This window comes from Gobius niger (assembly GCF_951799975.1).
Source record: "Gobius niger genome assembly, chromosome: 9".
Lineage (NCBI taxonomy): Eukaryota > Metazoa > Chordata > Actinopteri > Gobiiformes > Gobiidae > Gobius > Gobius niger.
The window spans coordinates 15,291,409-15,312,698 of record NC_136860.1 but is presented as its reverse complement, the minus strand read 5'-3'; the positions used below and the strand labels follow the sequence as shown (position 1 = coordinate 15,312,698).

The window sequence follows — 21,290 nt, the reverse complement described above, 5'->3', positions numbered from 1 at the left end:
GAATGGTGATGTCTAACTTCTCAATAGATATGATCCTAATAAAGGCAAATGCACATCGACATGTCATCTTAAATTGTCAAAACAGCTTTGTCGTTAATGGAGCATATTTTTGCGCATGTGCAAACTTTATTGTCCAGTTGAACTCCAAAATTGGTGAGGTTTATAAACTGTCACATTTGTAAACATGTTATAACTTTGTTGCTACTGCCTCAGTGTTTACAGGCTACACTTGGAATTGAACCCATGCATTCGCTCTGTCTGCAGTTTGCAGTAGCACGGTCTAGATAGAAGCACGCACGTTTGACGTAAATGTTAATGTGTTGTGAAAACAGAAGATGATAAAGTGATTTTGTTGGAGTTTTCACAGCAGAACTACGAGCAGAACAGTCGGTTTGCAGACGCGTAGGTTGGAAGAACCCTCAACCAGCTAACCACCCGGCTGTCCTCGAGCGGCGCGCTGATTGGCTGGGCCCGGGTAAAGGCGGAAGTCTACAGGGCCGGGGATTCCCCGAGGGAAGTTCCCAATGTAAAACATACACTGCCATATCCTCTCTAGCGAACTAACTTTGCATCTCGAGATCAGGCGACGAAACTGTGGTGGTGTCAAAACAATCTCTTCGTCTGGAGCAGTCACTCGAATGAAGGTAAGGGGACACTGACTTTCGTAAAGCCGCGTAAACTCCGCGCTCTGTGGAGTCACTCTTCTCCAGATCAATGGGCTGAGATCATGGCTGAGATGGTGGCGAGCGAACTAGTCTGGAGTCTGGATTCAGGTGAAAAGAGCGCAGAACTTTGAGGAACAGCTTCTCAACACGACTTGGTGGATTGGACTCTGGCTTTCGAAAGAGTGTCTGCCTTTCTCGTGTGTTTGCTATGGGTCACTGCAGCTGCCTTTGCCCTGCAGGGTCACTGACAGGTATCATCAGCTCTCGGCGAATCAAATAATGCTATTCATATTTTCATGGATAATGTCATTAAAACCTATGTGGTCTTTTTACATAACTTTAGTATCAGCTTTACAATAACGTGCAGGAAGACGTGCTCTGTCATTCTTGGCATAGCCGCTTTGCAACAACAATCAACTATGGACCAACTATGGAGGCTCTCATTTCTTAATTGCTTTTGAATAACTATTTTCAATAGCAGGAGCTAATTTTAGATTCATCATGGGCGTGGATTAAATGTCAATGGGTTCGTTGTGTACAACATTCTGTTTGCATACTTGAATCAACTCAAGTATGTTGTAAGTGAAGTAAAGTAGTATGACATTTTTTTCTTTGTAAAAGAATCCGAAATAATTGTTGCAAACGAAATCCGGTCCAAGTAACTCCCTGCAGGACATCTGTAACTAGGTGAAACAAGTTGAATAAGTGGTAGAGCAATTGCAGGCCCAACTCTTTTTTTATTTTATTTTTGTGAATGTTTTAAAGCAGCACTTTCCATCTTTTAAAAACCTTTGCTTTGGCTTGATTCTGTTGCAGGGCTCATGTCTGCTATGTCAGTGATGAACGCGGAGCACACGGAATGGAAAGGAACATTGGAGACCAGCTCAACAAAGCCTTCGAAGCCTATCGTCAGGTCTCCATCGAAAAAGAAGTGGCTAAAAAGGAGCTGCAGACAATGGTACATACATACAATTTTAATCCGGTTTTGGCGCGGCACATTTCGGAAATCGTCATTTCACCAAACTCACATAAACTTATACTCTGTGTTCCCCCAAAGACGGAGTATTACAAGGGCTACACTCGTCAACTTCAGAAGCAGATCGAGGACCAGCAGCGGCTCATTTCAGTCCTCGAAGCCAAACTGTCAGATCTCAGGCAGCCGTTAGGTGAGTGAGAAAACCTTTCGTAGCTTCACGTACAGCCCAAAGCATTTATTGCAATAGCTGGACACGACGTAATGGTCCCGATTTTTGCACATCATTGGGCCAACGCTAATATCAGGTTTGTTCGTGTTTTATTCCAGCAGAGATGAAATGTGAAGCTGGTGAACACCTCCACGACGGCATCGGCGCCTATAAGAAGCTGCCGTATCAGGTAGGGGAGTAACTGCAATTTCAATGCTCAGAAATCAGCTGGAACGATTTATCCTTTCTAAACGGCTATGCCCGCGCTGCCAGCTTGCTTTCTATGCTATGAAAAACCAACATGAATTCCTCCGTTCCTGTGGCCTTTGCAGTTCTGCTTGTGCACAGATGATGCTTCCTCTTCTGCTCATGGAAACGGGGTGATAGGACAGGGGTTTTTTCAAAGGAACACGCTGTTCTGGTGGTCAGCCAGGCTAACACCAGTCCTGCTCCAGTGAAGTTGTGCAAATGTTGTTGTTGTTTTTTTTTGTATAGTGTCACCGGAATCAGCCTACACAGTTTACCCCCGCTGTGACATGAAGGAAAGAACATTATTTCATCACTGGAGCTAAATATTGAACTCTGGATTACACAACTCGAAAGCAAGTTTTGCTGTAGTCCTGCATGGTAGACCCAGTGTCCCCGTTATGACTAACACTTGAGTTACAGTAAGTTATTTATTTTATCATAATCAACTAGTCAGCGATTCCGTTTTCTTTCTGTTGAGAGTCGTCACTTTTACTTTTGCATTTGCGTTCAGTTGTTTATACAGACGATGACGGTAAAAAAAAAAGGTATTCTGAGAGTAGGGCTGGGAAATTACTACAAAGTCAAGGGCAATCAATCAATTCTGTGTTTGGAGGAGACAGTGGACGTTTTTGTGCATTGTGCAATCATTGTTTGTTTGTGCTGAGATTAATTTTGCATTTTTTTTTTTGCCAAATTGCTCAGCATCTATAATTCATAGCAGTTCTGGAAATATTTATAATATTTCTCATCATTTTGAGTAAAAGGTATGGCATGGTTCAATGTTCGGGTGCTTGTATGTCTGACAAGCACTGCCTTTTTTATGATTTGAAATCCAATTTCAGCTGACGGTGCATATTTTTAAACTTGTGGGAAGCGACTAAACTAATTGAAGACTGACATTCATTTCAGAACATGTTTATATGAGTCCAAAAACAACACATTTTATCCCTATAGAGCAGGGATGCCTCAATAAATAAATCATCTTTTTTCTACTTTATGATAATTATGTCAACCGCCACCTTTCTCCTCTTCAGCTTCACCACCAAATCTAAAAGCTTCTTGCCTGGAGTTTACACCCTATAGGACAGAGTAACGCCTCATTTGAAAGCTAAGAGCTACAAAACTGATCGTAACTTTTTCTTGCCTTATTTTTTTAAGCGTTTTTGTCGAGTTTTCATACTTTCATACTTTTTTTTATTTTTGCTTTTCCGGCACGTTTTTGTCGGTCTCATCTTGTCACATTTTTGTCGTGCTTTTGTGGCTCTTTTTTTTTTCCATCATCACTTTTTCATTGTGTTGTTTATTGTGTTTTTGTCGCCTTTTTTTTTTGTCATCCTCGTTTTCGCCGCTCTTTTGATGCTTTTTTTCCCCCCAAGAAGCTTTTAGATTTGGGTAAAGCCAAACTGGAGAAAACCTGCTCGGTTAAGGTGGGGGTTAAGGGATTTAAAAACCTATTTTGCTCCACAAGTACAAGTGTTTTTGCCATGATCTCTGCTGCATTACACTCATTAGTTCTACTCGATATTTATAATCTGCTCTGGCATGTAAATAATTGAAGTACAAAAATAAATGATTGAAGCACGTACCGGATTGATCAAATCAACACCTAACTGATTTGTTTTGTTGTAATTTGCAAAACGGCTCAACGCAGCGTGCTTACACTATTATACCGCACATTTACAATGCTATCGAAAACATATTTGACATTTGACAGCCGCCTAAACACGGCATCACTGACTTTTTATGTGCAGAAATATTCCAAGATGCAACTTCCATTCATTTGTGATTAATCATGCATCCTTAGTTTTATATGCTGGATAATCAGAAGCAAAAAGTTATGATTTATATACGTATATAGAGATTTTGAGGGGAAACACTGCAACCCTAACTACTACAGCATCAAGCGCACAGATCAAACGCTGTACAATGTGATGCCATTTTAAAATCTGAGTTAAATAAGTCAAATCTCTCCCAGATACTTTTCTATTCCCCACGAGTGAAGTCAGTGTGGAATCATTTAACTAAGCACATTTGACTAGGCGTCAGGCGGGTCAGGCGAGGGATTAGCTTGTATTGTGTGGTTTAGGGTTGTGCCGATGGACGATGTCATCGTCCATCGGCGATGGATGAGCAACATCACGATGGAGCGCCACCATCGTGATGCCACGCCCCCTCCCGTCAAAAACACGCACTGGTCTTCTGTAGGCCTTGCAAACCTACAAACTTTGCAGGGATTGCACTGTAAATTAAATCACTGATGTAACGCGCTAGCGTCAGTAGCCTGCCAGAAGCCAGAAGCCACGATGTGTTAGCCGTAATTATTAACGTAAAGACGCAGCTGCTCTGTTTATGACGCGCGGGGCTCTCTCTCTCTCTCTCTCTCTGCAGCTCAGAGTTTCACAGCGCGTGGTTTTGTTTTGCTTTGCTGCGTATTGAAACTTAAACCGTTTTAAAATGAGATGGCTCTCACATCGGAGCTAGCTGAGCTCGTGGACTATTCTCACGAAGGACCGAGAGAAGAAAGAGAGAGGAGAGAGAAAGGCGCGGTGAAGCAGGAGTTAAGAGGTTAGAGCTCACGGACCGGGCGGCGCGTGGAGCGGCTTCAAAAATGTAGCTACGACGCAAACTTCAAAATATTGTCCCGTTCACCCACTGTTTCTTAAACATTACGTTAAAATTGAGCAAATGCAAATAATAAGCTCCGATTTACATTTGTATTAATGTGATAAGAGCCTTGGAGTTGACGTGCTGAATGAGTCGTTCTCCTCTCAGACTTTGCGCACAAGTTTTAACACATTTCTTTTGCAAAAGTCGTGTCCGTGACTCTGTTCAAATCATGTTTAGTTTAGATCCATTTATCCTGCAATCTCACATTTTCCTAGCATACATAGTAATATGCAGCATATATATAGGCTATGCAAATGTCTTTAAAAAAAATGCTTATAATGAGAAATGGACGATATCATCGTCCATCACGATGGTTCACTGTAAACATCGTCAACGGCCAATTAAGGGGACATCGCCCAACCCTAGTGTGGTTACATGGGCCCATTATCTTATTAATTACTGTATATTGTGAAATGCTTTGTAATTCTATCTCATTAGAATATCAGTGAGGCATTTGCGATTGCTTTTCTACTGCATGGCCGGCCTGTTTTCTGCACGTTGCTGGTCTCATGTGGACAAGGTGTATCCACGCTTTGCTTCAGCAGATGGTGCTAGAGGATAAAATCACGTCCCAGTTCGTGTTACACCTACCTGGGCCTCACTGCTCCTCACTGACACGGCTTATGCACAAAGCGTCATCGAAGCCTTTTTTACAACAAATATAGACACATAAAAAATCACAGCTAAAATGTAATAAATGTCTTTTGTCAGGATAATTCTGGTGGAGTTCCTTGTAATTTGCCGACCAGCTCTACAGTCGATTGGTACGTGTGCTCTTTTTTTTGTTTTGTTTTACTCAAAAAAATGAATAAAAGCACCCAGTCGTCAAATCGATCTTATCTGTGTTTGTCAGCCGAGACATGCAGGATGCGTTTGAAGCCATTCAGGCCAAGTTTTGGAATATCAAGTCCTTGACCAGACGACAGAAAGACCAACTGAAGAGACTCAGCAGCGGCAGCGATGCATTCAATGGTAAATCTGTTCAGTGGCTTTTGATGTTGTTTTGAGCTGCACGCGACATATACGAGCTCACCGTGGCTCATGAATGTCCCCACAACTGAAAAAAATGATGATTAGAATATTATATCATCCAATTATTCCAGTCAGATCATATTCAGGGTCGCCATTATATGTTTGTATGTTTTTATTGGGTGGTAAGTTTATATGTAAAGTGTTTTTCTTATGTCCTTAAAAGCACTGAAATGGGGATTCCAAGATAATTTCAAGATATAAGAATTATAAATATTGTTTCGTGTAAGTGTAAGACCAATAGCTCAGGACATTCCCACTGTAATATGTAATGAAGGCCTATTATCGTTATAACATTTAAAGTGCATATGACACATTATACACAATTTTTGCTAAAGCATAGTTAACATAATTATATTTAAGATTTTGTTAAAGATTGTACGCAGTTTTCTTTAGTTTGTGATATTTATAGTTCCACTTCCTTATTGGACAGGAAGTGACATAGATGAAGGCAAACAATTTGATACTGTTGCCGTGCCGTCCGTGTTAAGTCTTATTTTCTTCTCGACATTCCTTCGTTAAAATTGCTGCTTCGCTGAAATAAAATGACAATGACTGCTTGATATTATCTATTATCTATTATCTATTATTATTATATTATCATCTAAATAAGTCATATTTTCAAAAGCATTAAAACCTGTCATGTGCTCTTTAATGAATGGTTTATTAATGTTTATTTGAATACTTTGTAATTTCACAAAAATATCTGGTTTTAATTCAAAATACATTAAGCACAATGTCATACATGTTGAAAATATATATGCATTATCTGGGACTTCAGTGTACCGTGACCCCCACTTTGGGAACCCCTGGTGTAGTTAACCTAATTCCGAACTGAAAATCGGTTTGTTAATTGAGGTCAAATAAGAAGGTAGTCAGTGTAAATACCAGATTTTGAATGTTTTTTTATTTGCAGGATAATATTTCTCTGTATAAGCACTTGTGTGATGAGTGCGATGAGAGGTCACCTTATACTTACTTAATTTTAATATTTTCACAGTATATTGTTTTGAAACATTAATTATCAGCTTTCTTCACATAGTGCAGCAATTCAAGGAGCTCTTGTTGTTTTTGACCCGTGCTTCTCGTTTTAATGACTCCCTTTAATGAATCCCCTGTAGATCAGCGCTTCTCCATGCCCATCCAGTGCACGGACCGGACGGCCGAGACCGAGCGACCTTTCTCCTCCTCCTCCTCCTCCGCCCTTAGAACTCCGGTGGTGGACATCCCACTCGCTACTTCCTCCCTCGCGTCCCGTGGCGGTGGAGGCGGTGGGGGCGGCGTCGCGGGCGGCGACCCGGAGGACAGGGACTTGGACTCTCTGACCAAATTCAGCGTGAAATTCCCCCCCTCTGCGGACAGTGAATACGACTTCCTGAACAGCGCGCCCGAGCGCCGCGTAGTCGCGGGACTGGCTCTGACTACTGAGGAGGAGTCGGTGGAGCTGCCCCTGCCTTTTGTCTACCCCACGTCCCCCGCCCCTTCCACCTCATCCTCGCTTTCACAGGAGAGCGTACGGGGACCCCAGCAGGTGAGAATCGCGTGAGAAGGTCTGAGAAAACTAGTAGCAAATTATCAGATTCTGATTGGTCTTCGCTAATGGAGGAGCGAAACAGTGTGAAGTCCCAAAAAAAAATAAATCTCCCCTGCTTAACTGTATTAATATGTGCAGCGGCTTTTTTCTTTTTTTTTTTTTTTACTTCAGCATGCTCCGGTTATATTTGGCATATTTGAGGGAACGTGTTAGCCAGATGGAAGCCCATTACGCTGTGCGAAGCTGATGAAACAAGTACGACGGATAAATGAGGGACTATTTGCTGATGTGTGTAAATACCTCATAAACATTATGAATGGCACGTGATAGATTAAGAAGAGTGGTCAGCCATTTTTATTTTGGTGACTTTGCAGATTTTAGAACGCATGTATAATATTATTGATGATGTACATGTAATTTTGGGAATACAAACTGTAACCAAACTATTCTTCAAAGTGTAGCTCAGTAAAAGATATGTGCTAAATAAATCAAAGGCTGTTCAGCTTGATGAAAATAAATCTTATTTTGTTTGGCTATAATAACTTCAGTGCAGTATGTGTGTGTGGTAAACTGCCTGCAATATGGGTTTCATATTTCATCCCACAGACATTCGACAATGTGCATAATACTTGCTCATAAATTTTCACTGAGAATTGTCCAATCAAATGCACATGTTAAACTGAAGCTCTGTCGTCATGAATAATCATACAAACTGTTGTCCTTGCGACATGTACACGAATGTGCCAGACGACCATCTATGCTCACACATATACATAAAACATATTTATTGATCTAATTTCCTTTTCATTTATTGCCTGCAGCCTTTGTGGAGCCCTGAGCTGTGCGACGCCGTGGAAGTGGGCATGGATTTGGCGTCTCCTCAGAGCGGCAGTCCCGACAAATGCGCTTTCTGCCACGCCGTCGTTCCCCCGGACCGGATGAACATGCACCTCTACTCGCATTTCTCCCCCAAAACCGACAGCAGCCAGTGACAAAGACAGAGCACGCCCCCCCCACCACCACGTGCGTGCGAGAGTGTGGTCCGGGGGCCCGCCGTGATTTGAAATGACACTGCCATGAGACTTGAAAACATTTATTTAATATTGAAGAATTGAATGGTACACACACATTTTCTTCTGCCCGGTTTATTTTTGTACTACTTTACCCACTTTAATACTACATCATGAGGATTTGGCGAACAGACGCAAATCAATTGACCTTTGACTCCTTTTCAAAGAATTACTGTATTGCTTTTAATGCATAGTGTAAATATGTGGAATACGGATGCTATTAAATGTTTACAAAAACCCAGTTTGACTTCATCGGATGGTCTCGAACTTAGCATCTTGTCCCTTTTTGATCATTTATTTTGAAAAGCACTATTGCCATGACACTGTTTGGCACTTGGCATTACATTTTATTTTATTTTTTTAATGATTGCAATTGGCAAAACGAAACAACTGGACATTTTTCTTAGACATTCGTAAACAACAAAATATCCTGCCTCCCCGGGGTCTTATTATGTGGACTAAAACTTGCTAACACTGTGGTTTGATCCACGACAAGTGTGCTCTGAAAGACATGGGATTCTTGCTAGCGTGTGTGTGCACAGTGAAATATTGATTTGAAAACGTAAACTCTAACACCCGTCATACACATTCAGAATCGGTGTAGTTTTACCTGCCACTGTCAGGGAAAGTACTTTTTTTTTGTGCAACATGTTTCATAAACTAGTAATAACACATGCAAAAAAAAAAGGCTAATAAACAAGATATAGGAAAATTAGCTTAGGTTTTAATGCTTTTGAAAGTATGACTTATTTCGAAGGATAACATCAGTCACACAATTATAATTTTATTTGAGTGAAGCAGCAACTTTAATAAAATGATTAGCATAGCAGAAAAGGTATTATTTGAATTTTGAAGCTGCTGACAGGAAGTGACAGATAAAGGTAAAGTTCCACTGCAGTTTGACTCACTCATTTCCAATTGACTTAACATGGTTGGCACGGTAACAGTTTAAAACTGTAGTCCTTCATCTATGTCACTTCCTGTCCGCGTCACAAAAATTGCCAAACTAAAGAAAACTGGGTACAATCTTTAGCAAAATCTTAAATATAATTGTGTTGACTATGTTTTAGCAAAACATGTGTCGAATGTGTCATATGCACTTTAACTCTGAATAAACAATGTGTATATATGTATATAGACAACAGCAGCAAATGCAGGTAACAGGTTAATTATAGAGTTATTTAGTGTGATGGCAGATTTCACTGGTATACAAGTATGTGTTTCGCAGTCATTTTGGTATGAATAACATTATAGCTTCCTCGAGCTCACATTCTCGTGTGCTAAAGGCCATTTACTACACCTTACTCTGCAACCAAACCTGCGCAATTTAACTTGGCAACTCTCACTTTTGACTTTTTGCTGTATTTATTCACACCTTTGCGAACAATGGTGCTGATTTGAACTATTCAGCGTGACAATGTTTAAGGAAGCGGCGATGTGCAGAGGGGACCTTGCAGCCTTTTAGCTATGGGCTGGTAACACGAGCTCCGGTTAGACGAGCTGGTGTGAACGCCGCAAACAACGCGTCCCTCTAAAGTGTTTGCTTGTTATCAATTGCTGCGACTGATTGATACGCCATTTTGAACCTGCAGTTTGCGTTTGGCGCCGAGCGTGGCACGGTAATAATAGCTGAGATAGGTGTAAAATATGTGATGTTGTGCGGCTAATTTTGGTACTAATGAGTGATTGCATGAAGAGAACAGTGTGTGTGTGTGTGTGTGTGTGTGTGCGCGTGTTTTTGTGCTGAAATGAGGTCTATCAGATACTAGGTGTGTAATAAGTAACTTTGTTTTTTTTATTCCCACAAGCTTTCTCTCTCCCCTTCTTTTTATTATGTATTACAGCACAGTGTGAAAGGAACCGGGGGAGACATTCAGCAAATCATTGGGCTGGGACTCGAACCCATGACGCTGGAGAAGGCTGAGCCGGCACAACCCCACGTCAAAATGTATATAAATAGATAATAATCTATTGTAGGCCTATACACGACAAAAAGTAATCTAAAAATAGGTCAATTTTGCTTGAAATAAGTTTGCCCTTGATTTGATTTGGTGAATGAAGAATGAAGAAGAAAAAATATCTTATTTCGCTAAAAATTAGAAAATAAATCTAATCTGACTTGATAGATATGTTTTTTTCTTCATTCAAGTACAAAACTACTCATTCTATTGGCAGATTTTTCTACTTTGCAAGTCAAAATTACTCATATTAGAATAAAATATTCTTAATTATAGTAGCATAGTAGTAGTAGTTGCAGTGTATATAGTATATGGATTCTTATTATAAGAATCTATATATAGGCCTACTATAGATTCTTATATAGGCTATACTATAAGAATCTATACATCCCTATTCATGTATTATACATGAATAAGGATGTACTACACAGTACATTGATACATCCCTATTAATGTATAATAAGAATGGGCGGATAGAGTCCATAGTATTATAGCTATCGATACCAAATGGCTACTTTTTTAAAGATTGATACCGGAAAACGAATATCGATACTAATTACCATAAGTAAAATCAAAGGCGTGGAAGCAATTATTGGCACTAAAGGACTTACATCATTGTTCTGTGCCAAAATACCCCTTTTAATGTTGGCATAGGTAAATAACCAATTAAATTAACATTTTATTTCATGTTAATAATAAAATAAATATAAATAACCAGCTTTACAAATGGTTATTGATTGAAAGGCCATCACCATCACCCTTATTGGAATCGTACTGCTAAAAAAAAAAAAAGAAGTGGTATCACCCATCACTAATTTACAACACACTACAAAACATACAGAGGTGATTAGTTTTTGCGATAATAAAAAAAGAAAACGGGCGAAGTATAACGATTGGAAGCAAAACATTCCAAAAGTTGAGCTTATCATTTACGTTTGAGAAGATTCCAATTAGAGTCTCTCTCATTATACTCAAAAGTTTTACGTGACAGTTACATACTTTGATATGTGTATGTTTGAAGTGCATTCATTTAATTACGTTTAAGACAGAAGGAAAAAAAAACAACAACAACCTGGAAAATCAAAAATAGTGCATTGCAACCTCGCATCTGGACATTCTTCCTAATTAATAGCAATAGTCTTGTTTTGTTGCAAATTAAAAAAACAGCCTTATTGATTTACCTATCATACTGAGGTGTTAATACCAATTACCATGGATTTAATTACATACATTTCACTTTTGAATAAGATTTTCATAAACCAAACAAGACCATCTATATCCTCGTCCATCTTCTATTATCGCCTCCTTTAGTAAATGTGATGTTATTGCACGTCTGTCTCGTACATACAGTATAGAAGTCATAAACTGCTAATGTTTCATCATCACGCCTTTCTTAAGCTCATCCCTAATGATATTTTTGCTTACTCCGTGATGAGTGCGACACAGTGCAGCTTGCGTGCTCGTCCTCTGAGGGATTCTGAACAGCTGTTTGATCATAATTATGTTGTCATTTAACGTCTTTTGGAACAGGGAACTCGCGCCGACAGCTCGGGTATTTTTTCATCTCCCTGCACTGGGTTCAGATGGTTTTTAGACCTCCTTAACTTATATCTAGTTCATTAGGCCATGTATCATTATATAACTATAAGCATATACATTTATTTTCTGTTGTTGAATATTCAATGGGTAAAGTGTACTTTACCCAAACGATTCCATTTTCAGTGTTTAATTGTTGCCAGATCATTGAATATTCAACAACAGAAAATAAATGTATCTGATTTTAGTTATATAATGATAACTAATAACTAAAAGTTGGGCTTGACTATTTCCTGAACTCATCTTTCTTTAATATAGAGCGCTCTTGTGAACTTTGACCTCTCAAAACAGTGACAAAAATTAGATGATTACGAGGATGAAAATGCCCCCCCCCCCCAAAAAAAAACATCATAAGGGGGACAAAAAAAAGCCACAAAATGATACAAAAACATGACAAAAAAGATAAACGCAATAAAAAAGCGGCAAAAAGCAGAAAATAAGAAACGTCTAACCAACAAAAATGCAGCAAAGCAGCATAAAAATGTGATTTAAAAAGAGCATTAAAAAGTCATAGAAAAAGTGACAAAAGCGAACCATAAAAGAAACAAAAAGCAGGAAAAATGTGAAAAAAGCTGAAAAAACTTGACAATAAAATGTAAAAAAAAAAGTGACAAAAGCGCAACATAAAAGGAACAAAAATGCGCCAAAAAATTTCAAAAACGTGACAAAAAAAGCCTAGAAAATATGACAGAAACATAAAAAAATGTGACAAGAAGCAGAAAAAACATGACAAAAAAAGGTTAAAAAAAAGGGACAAAAGAGCATCAAAAACGTGACAAAAAAACTTCAAAAAGTGACAAACGCGCAACACACAAGAAACAAAAAAAGCAGCAAAAATGTGACAAAAAGCAGAAATATCGTCCAAAAAGTGACAACGTTCACTAGTTCCTAGGCTTTCAAATGAGGCCTGTAAGCGTTTAGATTTGGGTAAAGCCGAACTGGGGAAAATGTGCTCGGTTAAGGCAGGGGTAAGGAGGTTAAGAACAGTACCTCTTAGGCAATGTCTCACAAGCGGCTCCAATTCTGAGCTCCTATTCCCGGGCACACCAGATTTGTTATAAGATTGAAAAGAAGAAAAAAAAAAAAAGAAAAGATATGGATTGAGATGGAGAAGGCTGATTACAAGGTGTCAAAATTGCCAGGAGCAAGAAGGTGAAAGCAATCAGGGGTGAGAAGAGTGCGGCATTCGTGAGGGGCAACTAATTATCCGTCTCATTTGTGGAGAGAAGCATTTGAGGCAGCTCCTAGCCCCGCTGAATGGTGACAGATTGGTGCGGAGGAGAGGGGAGGTGTTAGAACAATGGACTTACCATCATTACGGCATGCTAATCAGCGCTGCCTGCTTTCCCCCGGCCGGTGCTGCCGCTGCGGTGGCTGCGGCGGCGAAGAGGAGGCGAGTGGGAATAAGGGAAGTCAACGGGCCGCCGGGGGGAAACCGCTTCCAGCTAAAGACGAGATAAGAGAATGAGCACAGAGGGTCGTCAAAGCCATTTTTTTAGAATTTGGATGTTATAATGTGCTTGAGAGCGTTGAGTTTGTGTAATTACTTGTTCTCACACAAAGAGTAAAATAAGCCACACTCTAATGGTAATTGGGAATAAAATGGCGGTGTGCAATTCGTAGCATCAATGTGGTGCAAATGCCACTGGCAGACAAAATAATAATAATCATTTCTCGACTTGACAAACAGCATTGAAGAACTGTACATATTTTTCATAGGAGAAACATTTCTTTAAAATTGCAAAAATGTTACCATGTAAAAGGTTTTTTAAAAAGTCACAATTTGTAGCTTTATATTTATGTTAATATTATGTAATACGTCAAAATAACAATAATTTATTTGGTTATTCATTTTTTTTAAAGATAGGCTATATTCGATTCTTCGATTCTTCTTCACACATTTTGGTGGTACATTATTTTGTGAATATTTTACTGCAGTTTCAGTTGTTCTGTGTTTGTGTAATAATAGGCCAATGCAGTGCAGTCATTCAAGGGCTCTTTTATGAAGACATATGGTATTGCTGAGCTAAAATAGAACACATATGTTGAAGCAAAATGAAAGGTAGGCTTCAGAGTGACTAAAATAGGGTTCGTTTTAAAAACGTTGTATTGTTTCCAAAAGAATAAGCATCAATTTGGCTTCTGTTACATTGGGATGGGAATATGAAAAACAAAACAGATTACTTTTTTTTTAAGGCAGTAAGAAGGACCATTAACAATAGAAAATGTCTTGGTTAAAGCAAAGCCATTTCCAGTAATTATAAATTATACATTTTCCTCATTGTTTTGTTTTTATTAAATATTTTAATAACGTTATAGAAAGCCACATAACACAGTGAGTACATCTACAAATATGACCTTCCTTTTGTGCTTTTAAAATTAATTTTGAGCTACGGACAGACTGTTCAAATACCATTGAGCAAGTCATCATGCTCAACAATTACTCACGTAAATATTGAAACAATGTTTGCCAGCCAATGCCATCGCTGAAGACATAAAGGGAGATTGCGAGATAAAAGTGAGAGCAAACAGATGAACAGTGAGTAGATTAGGTCACAAGGCTGCAGCGGCCTCTTCACATCAATGTCATTTAGACAATTAACAACTTAGTCAAGCAGCATATTCAACTGTGTGTGCACTGGTCACCGTTGGCACGAGCGGCTGCCAGCTCTGGTGGAGTGGCGAGTATCACCTCACAGTTGTCTCGCCATGCGTCGAGTGGCGCAGCTGACTTTTGTGTTGGATTAAACGTGTTGAAACCGTGTGCATGTCTGCCACGGTCTCCCTCCATTGTGTGTGTTGTCTCGGTGCTGGTCTGAGAGCCCCCTGATTTCTGGAGCACAGATTTGGCAGTCACAGCAAGTGATGACAGAGGCAGTGGTGAGATCGCACCCACAACCCCAGAGGAGGCTGGTGGAGAGAGGCGGGCGCAGCAAGACAAAAGCACTGGAGCTTCAGGCCGCTATTCTTCTGAATATGTCAGGCAAACTGCTCACTATTGGTCTTCGGGTTTATGTTGGAGATGTTCAACTTATGAACTTTTAGGAACATTTGACTGCCCATTTGAAGAAAACTATATCCTTCAAGCAGTCATATCACCATACTGTATTGTAGTCTAAAATCAGTGGGTTGTTTTTCTTCTTGACTTCTTCATGGGGGTGGATTTGTGGGATGGAGCAAGGGGATGTTTGCAGAATGGTAACTTGCAATTCAAGGGTTAAGGCAGCATGAAAGAATCCATTCTAGGTTTAATGACCTAGCCTCACTGGGCGAGGACGACAGGGAACATGCTCTTGACTTGTACTGAATTTGCCAATTAACACCTCCAATAACAGGCTGCCTCTGAACATCACCAATGTAGAGAGAGGAGGAGAGACTCCCGTGCACTTTGTTTTTCAGCCTCTGATCCAGTAATGATAAGGTCTCTGCTTTTCCTGCACTCTAAAGGATTTTGTCTTATACCATTATTTGTAAATTCTACTCATTGGAGCTTTGTGCTGTGTCGTAGAAATATTTTCTTTCTGCGATCCGCTTCAGTCCTTATCGAGCCTACTTGTTGGACAATCTATTTTTTGCACATGCCCATATGGCCATGTGCAGCTTCAATTAGACACTCACTGGTATCTTAGATACACCGAGGCTGATTAGCGTTGTCCATTCTCATTGTTTTACATGAAAACAATACTGTCCTCCTTACAAAAGATTTGTCTTGGTATAAGGTCTGTTCGTCGTCTGTTCGTCACCCCTTTGGTTTCACACATGCTTATCAGGCTCCCAAACAACACCCAGTTCAGGTGTGAATATCAAACTCCCCAGTGGAAATCAGCCTCGCTCGTGTGTCCTCCTTCGAGTCCTCTTACATGCAGCAGTGGTTTGCATTGGGGCCCGGGATACTGGCCGCTAACAGCAACTGCAAAAACACCTCTGCTTAAGTGCAAGGTGGACATCTTGCACCAAATGCTTAATGACTAAAAAAAAAAAAATCACTTGGACGTAATTGAAAAAGGTGCCCAAGTAAGAATGTTTCTAGCACAATCACACCATAACACAATAGTTTCACAATTCATTAGCGGATACTTTAACAATATACAATAATTGAAAGATGGCTTTGTAATTGAGAGCAGTTCACACCGTAAGAAAAGTGCAGTGATCCAGCTAATAATAGGAATAAAGAGTAGAGGCTTGGAGTAGCTGCAGACAACAGTGAAGGTGTGAGCTGTGTACAGTGGTGACGACAAAGGCCTTGTCCTAACACTTTGTCAACATAACAGGTACAAACACAGCAAAGATGTTAGTCATATGGATATTACAGAGCTCTCCTATTCTCATCATGACCACTTGGTGTCATGTTTAGAAGAATGAGAACCTTGTTAGAGAGGCTGGAGCACAAATCAATTCATTTATGCAGTGTTAAGAAACCATCTGGCTTGATTGGAGCTGAAAGTCATCCTGGCAGGCCGTTCCCTGACTGACACCTCACAGGATTAGTGGGAGGACGGCTTCATTTAGTGCCTTTAGCCTGCAAAGACAACACAGATCACTGTGCACTGTACGAAGCTCTCAGATGAGCCCACAAGTCCCTCGCTGCCTTACCTAAAGTCTTTGTTACAGAGCGGATCACATTCACAATATCTGGCCGTTGTTTATTAGCCTTAGTGAGATATAACACTTTTTGTGTTCTCTTTGTGGAAGCTGTGAAAATGGCACGCCATATGTAATACACTTGCTTGCTGTTGGTCTTTGCCAATTCCCTCAAGATCAGTCATTCCTGTGCCAATGCTCACACTCTCCCTTTGTCCTTGTGATGTGGCGAAGCTTGCTGCACTGGCTTCGTTCTGAGACGGTTTAATAGTTGGTTTAATGCACAGCCTCTGGTTGAAATGGTGCGTTGAACTGGAGCATACCAGCTCTCATGTACAGCAGGTCCGCTGCTGTTGAATGTGTCAAATCAAAGTAAAAAATAAAAACAAAGGCAGGCCCCGGGGGCGTTTCAGAGTCGGATTTAGCCGTGGCGAAGATGAAGAATAATCCTGTTGTGTTTTTTTCAGATGTGCGCAAAACAAATTGGCTGCAGATTTTGTTCACACCTTGAGTAACCTGGGGATAGCAAGCCCAATTCTCTGTCGTCATACCTGTGACAACAACCTGCAAAGTGCTCCCAGTGCCCTAATCTACGAGGCAGGGGCCTGCTGCTGCTGCATCTCCATGTTGTTTTCCTCCTTCAGTACGCTGTCCCTGTGGCTTTTACATTTACACGCCCACCACAATCACACAAGGTAAAAGAGAATATGTGAATGTCTCGCAAGATATCATTTTTTCTCTCCAAAACATGTTAGCTGCAGCAAAAGGCAATGAAGCCATACTGCTGGTGCTTGGTTTCAAATGGCAGTCAAAGCATTTTAGCATCAACAGATGGCCGCTAGATTGGTTTAAATGAGTAACACCACTGCCTGCTTTAGAGTTGGCTGGAGCACAGAGTAGTGTACTACTGTCTTGTCATATCTGGCTGTGTGAATGATGATGTCACTGTGATGGATGCGACCTGCTCAGTGATGCCTGTAGAGACCCGCTCAGGGAGATCCCTGTCTCCCTGCATTATTCAACAATGCTCCTTACCTCTCTGCAGCTAAAGCCACTGCTGAATATTTGAACGACAGGTTAAGATTTTTTAAGTGTATAGATGTAGATGGGTGATGGGAAAAACAGTGATAGTGCCAGTCGGTGCAGCCTGGATGGTCACCAAGGCAACTTGCCGAGTTTTTCCTAACCGGTCTACAGGACTTCTTGGCTGTCTCAGAGGGGTACGCTTTGGACAAGTGGGCTTCACGTAGGCCTTTTGACAGGTCTACAAGATGCTTCTTCATTGATCATTTATATCTCTGATTTCCAGGCTCCCGCTCAGAAAAAAGCACTTCTTTCTTTCTTTTGTGCGGCCGTTCTCGCACGACACCTTGCAGAACATTCGCAGAGCACAAGCTGTAGTTCACAGCTTGCTTTGTTGCAGTTTTGGAGCTCCATTCCCTCGTTTAGTCTTTTATTAAGTAGAAAGGTTGCGGGTCCTGTCTGGGCTCCTGGGCTGTTTTGTGAAATTGAATGCATCAATATTTCATCTGCAACATAAGAAAGGAAATCTGCTCATTGATAACGTAGCAGACCACGCGCCAGACAGCGAGAGCCGATCCGGGGAGCGTGGTGAGAACAAAGATGGCCAAAGAACCACTGCCGCGGATGGATATGATGAGCCAGGCCGCGTATCGATCCATCTGGCTCTGAAGACACTGTCCCGTCACCTTTGCATTTAAGTGTTATCTCGTCAGCGTCCAATGATCCAGCTGTCAGCTCGGGGAGGGACAGTCTGCCTGATGTTGCTTTGTTGCTAGAGCCCACACTCTTTGTTGGGCCTCTTTCATACCACAAAATACTATTGCCAAAATGTACGACCATTATTGTCACTTGCAGTGCAACAAAACAAAAATCTGGCTAACTTGTAATATGTGACAGACAGTGCAAAAGGAAATTATAAAAGAAATTATAATATATAATGATTACAAAAAAATGACATGTACAGCCTATTATTGTAATCATTGCATCATCTGAATAAAGGGCTCACACATCAGAATGGTGGTTGCGCTTTCATTTACAGGATGGACATATGGTAACTAGGGATAACAAGTGATAATGCATTTTGCAAACCTGTCTCCATTTTATTACCAAGAAATTACGAACCATGATTTGTGGTAATTTACAGTCTCTGAACTGGGTGAGGGAAAGGGTCACATTTGACACGGGAAATTAATTAGGCGTCTGTCCTTTGCAAAATCCTCACACAAGGCACCAGAAAAACACTTTGATACATAATCTAGGCGTACCACTTTAGAAATGCTCTGAAAGCGTCCTAGAAAGAAAAATTCCATTACTCGACATTAACCTTCTCCGTGGAAAAGGAAATTGGTTATATCCAAAATGTCTGCTACATCAAGAACAAGTCCAGCTGCATCAATCAATGGACTGTGTTTCTATAACTGGGAATATAATTTCATAATGAACTTGATAGAAAAAGTCTGTATACAGTCCTGCATTATTACTGCATTATTATTACTCTCCCAAAGATAGAGTGATATTATAACAACTACATCTAGCTCGACCAGTGGTTCTCAAACTTTCCACACCAAATACCACCTTATGAAGTGTTTGAGCACGCTGAGATCGAGATCAAATGAAGACAAGCATTTAGTCTAAAAAGTGCCTCAAATGGATCTAAGTGGGACTACATCACGCCTACACTGGGAGTACAGAATGTCTGTCCATAAAAACACACCAACATATTTTGGTATTTCAAAAGCTTAAAGGGGCTAGATGCAAGTTGGCCATTTTATACTCACTACTGCCACCTCAGGTCATACATGTAACTGCACTTTCTATATTAAGTGACAGTGCAAGATTTTAGAGGCAGTTGTGGTGAACAGGTCTGGGCTCATTCTACACATTAGGACATGGCTGCAACATGTAGGGGGAGGAAAATACATCATTTTATAATTTTTTAAACTCAGTATAGTTCCTTTAAATGAACTATTCTCTGTTTCATATGGATGGAGTTGAAAATGGCAATTGCAAAGTATCCTGCTGCTTCTATCCTATTACCATGCTGGTCAAATGAAAGGTGACTAGCACGGCAATGAAATGAACTGCGGTTAAGTTACATGCATCTTTAATAGACTCTGTGTAACGCTAACTTCCTAGATTGACAATTGTTTGTGTTGTTCCTGTGTTTGTGTTCCTGTTTGTGTTTTAATCCGATCAATTTAAACAGTATGTGGCAGAAAACAAGCAGCTGTTGGATAATCACTGTGGCTACAACATGTTAAAAAACGTAGTAAATACTTCTGTGTCTGTAGCTGTTTTAGCATTGAAGCTAAAGGCTAACATTAATTTGACGCTAACATACATAGCAAGGGGAACGTAGCACCACGATCTAAAGGAATTTTTAAGAAACACACTTTTCAAAGCTTCTTAGATTTTGTTGTAAATCTAGTTTATTAATCTTGTTTATTTATTTTTCATTTACGTAAACAATGTGTAGACAGGACGTTGGCCGACAGAAAGTTCCAACGATTCAAGCGTTTATCCTTGGTTTCTGTCACAATTTTCACCAAACAAAGTCGCACAGTGATTCTGCTGGATGCCCTTCCTTGTCACAACCAGCCACATTACTGCAACGTATGTGTGAAAGTGTTTGGTCCAAGGACATGATTCAAATGGCCACTTCCTGATTGACCCCACTGCGCCATTGCTGCCCTAATTCTCAAGCGTTTTTTTTTAATACTGTGCCTTCTCTTACAAATCCTCTTAATCTTATTTCCCCCCAAAAATTCTGAGGGCAAAATAACACATCACAATGTCTGTTCTGACTGTAATAATTTCCGAGCCGCGTCAACAGGTGCAAGCTTTTGGTGAGTAAGTGACCACTTTGCTTCTACCCTGTCACCCATTCCTTCTGATAATTAAAAAGACAACTTCCAATAAACGTTCGCGGAAGCTCCGGAGCGGCACAAACCGAGTGCAAATTGCTTCAAATGTGCCTCTCTGTCTTTAGATGAAGCTGATAGTTAACTGGTGAGAATCAAAGCCGCTGGTGAAAGGGCACAAACTCCTCCAGCTTGAGGTGTGGTAACGGGGTGAAAATTTCCCCCGGCTGATAATGTAACTAGCCACCCTTATGATAACACACCCACTGTATTCCCCTAACACGGCTTATTCTGCAGTTTTACTCCAGCTGTTTTTAGTGCTATATCCCTGCAGGTCGTGCAAATGCATAGAGCCGCCACCACCACTAGGGGCGCCTTATTATCTGCATTACATTATCTTGTTTTATATACCGTACAGTATTACCCAACATGTAGTAGTTTGTGTTTAGTTTTCCCAATTACATTTTGTATTCTTGTATTTACTTGTTTTATGCATGAATTATTTATTTGAGAGCAACACAGTTTTGACTCTCTGTACTGTGCTCACTGAACTGAACTTTTCTTGCCATTTGCACGTTGTTGGAAATATTTCAATAATTGCAAGCAAAAGGCCAAAGGCTAAAGGCCGCAGACGCATCTTGCATTGGAGCCCCCAAAATGCGAACTTCCACTAAACATTTGAAGCATTTGTCAAAGCTGCTCCCTCAAAAACTCAGGAACAGGCCACTGTTTTCACATACTGAAATGTGTTCATACCTGAGCTTAGACGAGTTGATGTGTGCCTGTCTGCGTACCAAAGATGCTGTTAGCATTTGGCCTCTCCCAGTGTATTCCTATAGCTACAAACAGGGTTAAGTTAGAAGTGACCAAGCT

The 21,290-nt window shown here is 40.4% G+C and overlaps 1 protein-coding gene across 3 annotated transcripts; it reads left to right on the top strand.

The window, feature by feature from the left end:
- Positions 1 to 381: 381 nt before the first annotated feature.
- tank (TRAF family member-associated NFKB activator) lies at positions 382 to 8,328 on the top strand. Of its 3 annotated transcripts, none has more exons than XM_079562788.1 (8): positions 382 to 644; positions 1,482 to 1,623; positions 1,723 to 1,831; positions 1,972 to 2,039; positions 5,477 to 5,529; positions 5,619 to 5,737; positions 6,916 to 7,325; positions 8,150 to 8,328. In XM_079562788.1, exons 2-8 carry the CDS (start codon positions 1,525 to 1,527, stop codon positions 8,318 to 8,320), a joined length of 1,029 nt encoding a protein of 342 aa, XP_079418914.1. In that variant the 5' UTR covers positions 382 to 644; positions 1,482 to 1,524; the 3' UTR covers positions 8,321 to 8,328. The 3 variants fall into 3 exon arrangements, with proteins under 3 accessions (XP_079418914.1, XP_079418912.1, XP_079418913.1); XM_079562786.1 differs by having other exon boundaries at positions 1,969 to 2,039; XM_079562787.1 differs by lacking the exon at positions 382 to 644 and adding an exon at positions 651 to 916 and having other exon boundaries at positions 1,969 to 2,039.
- Positions 8,329 to 21,290: the final 12,962 nt, after the last annotated feature.